Source organism: Gymnoscopelus braueri (genome assembly GCF_963280865.1).
Source record: "Gymnoscopelus braueri genome assembly, chromosome: 4".
Lineage (NCBI taxonomy): Eukaryota > Metazoa > Chordata > Actinopteri > Myctophiformes > Myctophidae > Gymnoscopelus > Gymnoscopelus braueri.
Genome location: NC_137605.1, coordinates 31819911 through 31828777, shown reverse-complemented (window position 1 = coordinate 31828777; position 8867 = coordinate 31819911). Strand labels below are relative to the sequence as shown.

The window sequence follows — 8867 nt, the reverse complement described above, 5'->3', positions numbered from 1 at the left end:
AGAGAGAGGCTGATTTAACAAAGCTAATGAGCTCTCAGCACTAAGCCACTGTAGTGCAGCCGTAGTCGGCTATACAGTAGGATAGTGGATGTTGTAACTAACCTGTAAACATGAGTTCAATGACTGTTCTTTAATCAGCAGAATGTCAGGAGTGACACACATTTTGTTTGAGCAGTTTTTAGCTCAAAATTCTATTTGGCTAAAAGTGACATTACTATCCATTCTTATCATTGAAGGCATTATCTTTTTTTTTTTTAAGTCAACATTGGACAAAATGTATTTGTTTCATTCCGTGGCTCATGTAATTGTTTTGCCATTCTAATGTTGCTGTACATAATCTTTGCCCCAATAGATATCTCCCATGACTCAAGTTCGGGTCACGAACTACAGTTTGTATGCCTCTGATCCAGAGGGACAGTAGCACTCTAACTGGCTAGTAGTTGATTACATTTGATTTCATACAGTAGGCCTAGGTGATCGTGGAAGACCAGAATCTTCACCACAAAACTATGCTCTTGGACATTGCTGTGCTCACTTTCACTTGTGGGACAACAAAGATTTGACCTTGAACTTAAACATAATTATTTTTACCACTGCTGTATGCGGTTTGTAGGGAAAAAACAGAAGTAAAATTAGCTGGAGGGGGGGCTTTAAGTGCCTCAAGGGCATATCAACGGCAGTTGTTGATAAAGAGTGTTATTCATTCACTTAGCCTGTCCAGATCTTCCCAGTCGGTTGAGGGACTCAGACAAGGTGGGAGGACCCGCCCTACCCCAACACAAACATCACTGCTTTTTGTCCTGAGGCTGCTATAGATGCTCAGCAGTGATGTGACCTTGGGCCTGACCTACAAAGGTCAAAGGTCAGCATTTAGCACCATTCTCATATGCACACAAGATCCCCTGTGTACTGCAGCAACTGTCAAGAAGTGTAATTTAAACAACACACTCATACACTCACACGGGTAAAAGTGGCTGAATCTTTCAAGTATGTGTAGATTTTCTCTGCAAAATGTGCTTATCTCTAAGTACTCAGCATTTCTTATGTTAACAGCCATATGAGTGTGAAGTTAGCTTTGTGGTGTCTGTGTAAATTCTAAATGCATTTAGTATTTAGCACAACTTCTTGATTTTTTTGGTAGACATTGATGGGTTTGTTTGAGACAAGTTACTACAGTATATCTTCATGAAAAATATATTTGGTGCAGTAAAATGTTACCAAATGTTTACCAGTGATAGAATATGACCTTCTCACGTGGTCTGAAAATAAAAGGTGAACCGGCCAACTGAGGTATTTGTTTGGTGAAAGGTCAAAGTTCAGAGAGAAATGTGTTTATAATATTTTTTTATTAAAACACCATCACCACTATTACACTATTAATGTCACACACCCCCTAGAGGCGGCTTGCATGCAAGTTTGTGAATCCCTGATCTAGATCACTGGTTAGACAAGTTGCATCAGGCATTCATAATATGCATAGATATTAATGTTTAGTATATCAGAATACTTACAATAGATACAAGAATTCATGAACACATACTGTATGTTTGTCATTTTGCTTCTCTGCACTTCTTTTTTTTATATACCTGCAGTGCCAACATTCAATTTACAGCATTATGTGTTTTTCTTACCTATTGTACATAGCAAGTAAATGACACATACACCCTACACACTCTCCGTTCTCACCCGTCTGTGTGGTATATTATACATCCACATCTCCACCCCTCTTGACCGTTGACCTCATCTAAACAGTCAGTAGTCAACATGGAGATCACTTCAGTTTAACCTGAGCTGACAGCCACTTTACCTAACACCATGAGGAAAGCACACAATACCACCCAGAGAGAGAGCGTGAGAGAGGAGGGAGCAGAGTGAAGGACAGGCAGAGGGAACAAGAAGGAAGTGAGCTTTTAGCGAAAGAACGATTAGGTCAAATACAGTAGATTGAGGTAGAGATATGCTTGTTTTATACTCCGTTGCCTACCGGTGACATGCACCAAACATAGTTGATCTATAATGTGTTGCGATGTGAGCTTGTAGATTGGATATTTTCAGCACGGGACACCTAAATAAAAAAACATAATTAGGCCATAGTGAGCGCTCATCTTCCGTCTGCTTAGTATTGTTTCCTTATCTTATAACACAGCTAAAGAGCCCGCTATCACCTCAGACGGCTACCACCTGGCGAATGTTTGCCCTTTGGGCTGTGAATGAGAGCGAGGGAGGGAGAGCGAGGTAGAGGGAAGAAGTCAAGTTGGCAAGGGTGTCTGACAGTGTGGGGAAAGTCTTTCTTAATTGCTTTCTTTCCTTCTTTCTCCTTTTCTTTTTTCTCTATTTCCCTCTCTCTCTTTCTCTCGCTCCCTTTCTCTCCCTCTTGGTCTGGACAGGGGAGATGTGCTTGTGCTCTATCTGCTTTCATCTTCATCCTATTCATCTTCCCCTGCCTGCCAGGGTCTCTGCTTTTCCTCTCCTAACTTTGTCTTCTGCCGTCTTCTGCAGTTTCTGTCTATCCTCAAGTGGGCCTGTCTAGCCCTCGTCTGTTGTTTTTTAGTACCGTGTGTGTGTGTGTGTGTGTGTGTGTGTGTGTGTGTGTGTGCGCGTGTGTGTGCGTGTGTGTGTGCGTGTGCGTGTGCGTGTGTGTGTGTGTGTTCATAATGCGCTCATGTCCTCTGGGGGAGAGGGAAAGGTGAATAGATCTCTCTTTCTACTGGATAGTGAAAACATCCGCGATGGTCATAATTGACAGGCCATCACCAAAGGAAGAGAACTGAAACAAAAATTCATAAAAATAATCTTTGAGGACTCCCCCCCCCCCCACACACACACACACCAGTACATAGCTAGGTTTCAGTCACCTGTGGCCAGCCAAGCTCTAGAGTCAGGAACATCACGCCTCATTACTCCACCACACCACCCTATGTTTAGCCATTAGCTGAAACATCCTTTCCTCTCCTCTTCATATTTGATCCCTGCACTTTCTTTTGGCTTGTTTGCTCTCTCTCTCTTTCTCTTTCTCTGTCTCTCTCTCTCTCTGTGTGTGTGTGTGTGTGTGTGTGTGTGTGTGTGTGTGTGTGTGTGTGTGTCTCTCTCGCTGTCTCCATTTCTCTCTTGTTTGTTTAGAGGTATTGCAGGGAAGAGTCAAGTCATCACCTCTCTCCCATGCCACAAATAAGTTCTGTGTGTGTGTTTGTCTGGAAGTTAGAGTTGTCCTGTTTAATGTTGTTAACCTGCCTGTCTTCACCTCTTCTGCAGATGGTTGAGCATATGTGTTTTTAAGCATAGCAGTATTTATGTACCTACTATAAGTGTGTGTGCGTGTGCGTGTGTGTGTGTGCATATGCTTGGGCTGTAGTGACTGCCTGGTTAATGTTAGTTGTGCTGTATCCTGTGCTGCTCATACTGTACATTGAGATGCTGACTCTTCAAATACATTCTGTGTGTGTGTGTGCGCGCGTGCGTGTGTATGCATTGGTTAATGTTAAAGTTCTTCATGTCATGTCTCTAGGTGTAGGTTCCACTACCGTGGTGGCCTTCTCTGCTTTCCTCAATGGCCATTACCCCCCCGCTGACCTGACTGGAGACATCGCTGTGTCCTACAGCACCTCAACAGGTACAGACACACACACACACACACACACACACACACACACACACACACACACACACACACACACACACACACACATAAGTGCTCTATAGGTTTACTATGTATATTGTATCTAACCCACTCTAATTCCATACTCCTCTTTGTCAGGTATCTTTTGTGTCCTTATACTGATGGTACTTTTTTGCCTACCATGTGGAAAACGACGGAATGCAGACTATGACAACTCAATGCACAAATCTTACATTGACATTAGTAGTTGTTTTGTATATATATATATATATATATATATATATATATTTTTTTTTGGGGTGGGGGGGGGTAAGTAATGTTCTGGGATAATGTTAGCGTCTTTAGTGTTACGGTTAGGTGTAGGCTTCCTGTAATTTAGGATTGCCACGAACCGCGTTGTCGACGTGGTCTGCGTTCCGTCAGTGCCAATATAGGTAGCAACGGTACCTGACAACATTTCCATGTTTGGAGGTAATAGCAGCAGCCTGCGGGAACTCCAGGAAGGTGGAGTTGGGTGGTCCAGTTCTGCCCACATCCAGTACTTCACATTCTTCTGTCGTTTTTTCCCCCTGTGAAGTTACTGGCGTAGTAGCATCTCCAGGGTGAAGTTGCCTTTAGACGGCGACTTGGAGTCTGATCAGCCTGTCAGCTATGTGCAATTTCCAAATAGATTATAACTGATTCACACCCTGCATGCAACTCGGACAGTGCTTGGCACGCACACACGCACACACACGTGCGTTTGGGCGCACCTTATGGGGCTCAAGCCTGCTACTGTGTGTGGGCACACTTGCCTTGTTTTAAAGTGATGGAAAAAGTCATTCATTTGTTGTAATTTATTTAGTTCAGTAAATAAATTCAAAAGACGGGAGTGGGATTCAAGGAAGTACCGGTAGGTTGACGTGACAAGAGCCGTGGAAACGGTAGATGGTCTCTGCTCATTGCTTGATGTGGACAGTCTAGTTTTAGAATGTTGTAAACCAAAGTTTTGGGGGATTCTTTAGCAAGTGGTCGCAGGTGTCAAGTCGGCTAGTTGCAAGTCTTTGATTTGAATGATGCATCAAGGCAAATTTGCAGTAGAACATGGCCAACTTACTGTACTTTGCAGAGGTCACGTGATTTTCTGTCAACTGCCAAAGGCACCAGCACTCGGGTGATGTACTGTACATTGTTGATGAATTGAATACATACAGTAGGACCACAATGGAAACAAGTCCCCAGGACTTTTTTGTGTTATCCTTTTAGCCTTAATGTCTGACTGCACCTCTTGCTGTTTACATTTCTGACTAATAAAGTATTCAGTCAATCAAAAACAGTACTAGATGTGGTTGGGGTCGGACTTCCACGTTCACCTTCCCATCAGCTGCAGCCCTACTACTTGCAAATACGAATAGGGGATGAGAATGTTAACTGCAATGGAACCTTATAACAGGGGTCTTCAACAGGGGGTCCGGGACCCCTAGGGGGTCCTGAGAGTTACTACAGGGGGACCGCTACATTAACCACTTGAACCCTAGGATTCCTATTCTGCGGAGAACTTTACCCAAAAATAGCCGATTTACAAGCTCACAAACGCCTCACGCTGCGAGTCGTTGTGAGCTTGTAGATCGGCTATTTTTGGCAAAGAGGTATAGATGTGGAGGGGGAAAAAAGCAGACCAAGTCAATTTTATACAATATCTGCTTCATCTCTCTCAGCTAGGGGGTCCTTGGCCTGAAAAACGTTGAAGACCCCTGCCTTATGATATAACTGACTTGTCCGTAACAAGTCTGATGCCAGCTGGAAACAAACATGGCAGACCGTAGTTCAGGATGCAAAAGAAGCTCTGACTCCCACCATAACTCTCCAAGCTGCACTGATTGTCCTCAAACAGTGCTGACTCCCTCCAAGCAGCTGGCTTCCAGTGTTTCTGGAAGGCATCACTCTCCCCCTTCAAACCAACAAAACCTGCCTTTATTGAAACCAAAATGTCACAGGCCTCTTTCTATTTTTAAATGCTGAGTTCACACTGCCATAAAAAAGGAGAAAAAGAAAGAATAAGACATTTTTATGGTATTGTTTCTTTTGGACTGTATCTATTTTGGCAGATCCACCGGTTGGCCCAAAGCCCCCGTTCCCTTCCCCAAAAGTACCGTAGCTGTGAAAGGATTTGGAAACATCAGGACATTCAGGAGGGAATCTTTATTTCCCCCATTTTCTTCTTTTATTGTGATGCTAAAAATAGGAAATACATGGTGTCCTGGCCTGGATGCCTGGGGTGGGGCGGGATTGGATTGGTGGCTCTTGATTTGGAAGGGCTGGGTTGGATCGGAGGCAAGGGTGGAATATACAAAAGGTTGATTAATGGAGGGAGAGAGAGAGTGAGTGAGAGAGAGAGATGACAGCAGTAACATGCAGACTTACGTATGTATAGGATGGCACTCAAACACCTGTCAAACGTGGCTAGTAATTTGTTTTTGCAGTTTGGCAGGTAGCCAGCCATCATTGTGATGCCCTCTGATTCCATTGTAAAAGTGAATTGTAACTGACTTGTGAATGTCTCAGATGAACCACCCATTGTGGACAGAGGACATAATAAATCCTACCCTGCTGTCAACATATCCATACAACTCCTTTCAATATAAAGTGTTAGCACAAACGTGTATGCGTGTGCGTGTGCGTGTGCGTGTGCGTGTGTGTGTGTGTGTGTGTGTATGTGTGTGTGTGTGGAGAGAGAGAGAGAAAATGCATGATTGTCAGTGTCAAACCCTCTGGCAGTATGTTCCAGTCATGTTAATCTCCATTACCTCTCCTCTCCTCTCCTCTCCAGGAGGAATGCACCACACTCTCTCCTACTCGCTCTCTGTTCCCACCCAGGGGTGATGATTATGCATTAACCCCCAGCCCTCGGGCTGCTGCCTCCCAACTTAAGCCCTACAAAGAGACTGACATTTAAGAGGACCCTCCACTTCTTAAGATGTTCTGACGTGTGTTTGTGTAGGGGGTGGTTGAGGTAGTTACATTCTAGAAAGTTACTGTCCCCTCTTGAGACCTTTTCCCTGCCCTGACAATAGCATGTATACATATGTACACTGATGACTCATGACATAAAATATGAATACGGTATGTATGAAATAAAATACATACCGTATCGATAATCAGCGGTCATTCCATAAATGGCTACCGAGGTCTCCGACTAATTCCCAGGCAATAATTTGTTTATCACATACTCTTAGCCTTTAGTCACAAAGACAATAAGAAAATAGCATTTGATCAATGCGACTGTGACGGCTATTTTTGACATGCTGAAGCCGGATTTATACTTTGTCGCATTCCGACAATTGCAGATCTACAAGCTCACAATGTGTTGCAGATTGGCTATTTGCGTTGTGCGACACCGGGCACAACTAAGTACAATATATTAACCCCTTGAGTTCCTTCAGCAGCGAGGTCGCTTGCGGTGACAGTTCAACCTGCTGTGGCCCTTTAGCTTTCACTGATTGGTCACCTATTTGGCCATATCAGCCCTAGGGCTGAAACTGTTATAAGCCCTAGGGCTGACACTCCACTCACCCAGGAAAAGAAAGGCTGGGTATGTGCTAAATATAAATATGTTTTTCTGGTGGCTATAGGTGCAGACACATGTTGGCAACGCATCGTGCTTCTCATTGCATACTGATGTACATGGTGCAGGGACCTGTACCAATGCTGGACATACTGTACATACAGATGGCATACCATAAATATCAGTCAACACTGTATCACTATGTACATTCCTGTTTATATAAGTTTATACAGTCAATGGTACATTCATCTCTTGCGTGTGTGTGTGTGTGTGTGTGTGTGTGTGTGTGTGTGTGTGTGTGTGTGTGTGTGTGCGCGCGCGCACATACCACATATATATATATATATATATATATATATATATATATATATATATATATATATATATATATATATATATATATATATATATATATAAATATTGTGTATGAGGGAGGAAGGTAAAGTTTGGGTAGAGAGACCCACAGTGTAAGTGCAGGAGAGAGAGATGGAGGTTGAAGTCAGCACTGTGGCAGGGGAGAGAGAGTGAGCAGGAAGGAAGCATGGCTTTCATCAGAGTTAACAAAGCATGAAATACACAAGCAGGGCTCTGCGGCCCAGCCCGCCTCTGACTGACTCAGCACCACAAAGACCGCCTTTCATTGGACGGGCCCGGGGAACCACCGGCAAACCTCTCCATCTGCTTCTCATCGGCCCGCCCAGGAATCACTCTCCCACCAATCAAATCAAAGGTTAATTAGCCAGCCGTTCCAACACGAGGAGAATTCACACTGAACGTGGGGTTGAGTTTCACTGCTGGCGGGCAAAAAAAAGGAAAAGAAAACACTTATCCGCAAAACATTTTCCAGGAATGAGGAAGAGAATGCTTTTTTCCCCCTTTTTTTCTCATTGATGCCCATGTTTTTTTGTTTTTGACAGGTCTCAAGCTCCCACGGGTCATGAAACTCACAAATAACCACATAACCCATTTTCTGTTGAATTAAGAACAACAAAACCCCCCAAGATTGCAGTTATGGTTACATGACAGCAGTAATGTGTCATTAAAGAAAATCATAAAAAAGGCATCAGGCATCCTGATGAAGGTCTAAGTGACCGAAACGTTATTTATATATATATCAATACATTTTTTCTAAGTGAAGACGGTGTGCGGGACTTTTTTCTGCTCTTCAAGTTCATTACTCCGACGCACCTGTCCACCTCTGTAGGTGTGCAAAAGGACTTTTTCTTCTACGTCATTAAAGATATATATATTTTTCATATACAGTAAAGGATTATCACTGAAATGTGTGTAGATACAGGTAATTGGGCAATGCCTCTTTTATGGCGATGTCATGGCTCATGTTAAACCAACCAACATTCCTTATTTTAATTCACATGATATAACTCATAACTTAAAAGGCATTTATATAATATTTTTCCTCCAAAGTCATACGTTTATCATATACGTAATTTCTCTTGATTTGAAGATTTGAAGTTCCTGGAAAGTGGAATCCCACAGCTGCTTAAGTAGCTGGTAGAGGACGATATGTGTCAGATTGTCAGTGTGCCCCCCCCTCTCTACACGTCCTCCTTAAGAGGTTCAACTACCCTGAACAAACATGTTCCCTCACTTAAGCCTGGTTTATACTTGGTTGCACACCGGTGTTGCACAGCGAAAATAGCCAATGTGCAAGCTCACAACACACACACAGCTACAGCGTGACACGTT

The 8867-nt window shown here is 43.3% G+C and overlaps 1 protein-coding gene across 1 annotated transcript in view; it reads left to right on the top strand.

The window, feature by feature from the left end:
- Positions 1 to 8867, top strand: part of bbs9 (Bardet-Biedl syndrome 9) — a 226504-nt gene that overhangs the window by 52960 nt on the left and 164677 nt on the right. Inside the window, exon 14 of the mRNA XM_080425602.1 lies at positions 3506 to 3610. Within this exon, the coding sequence (XP_080281728.1) occupies positions 3506 to 3610 (105 nt within the window). The remainder of the gene's footprint in view (positions 1 to 3505; positions 3611 to 8867) is intronic.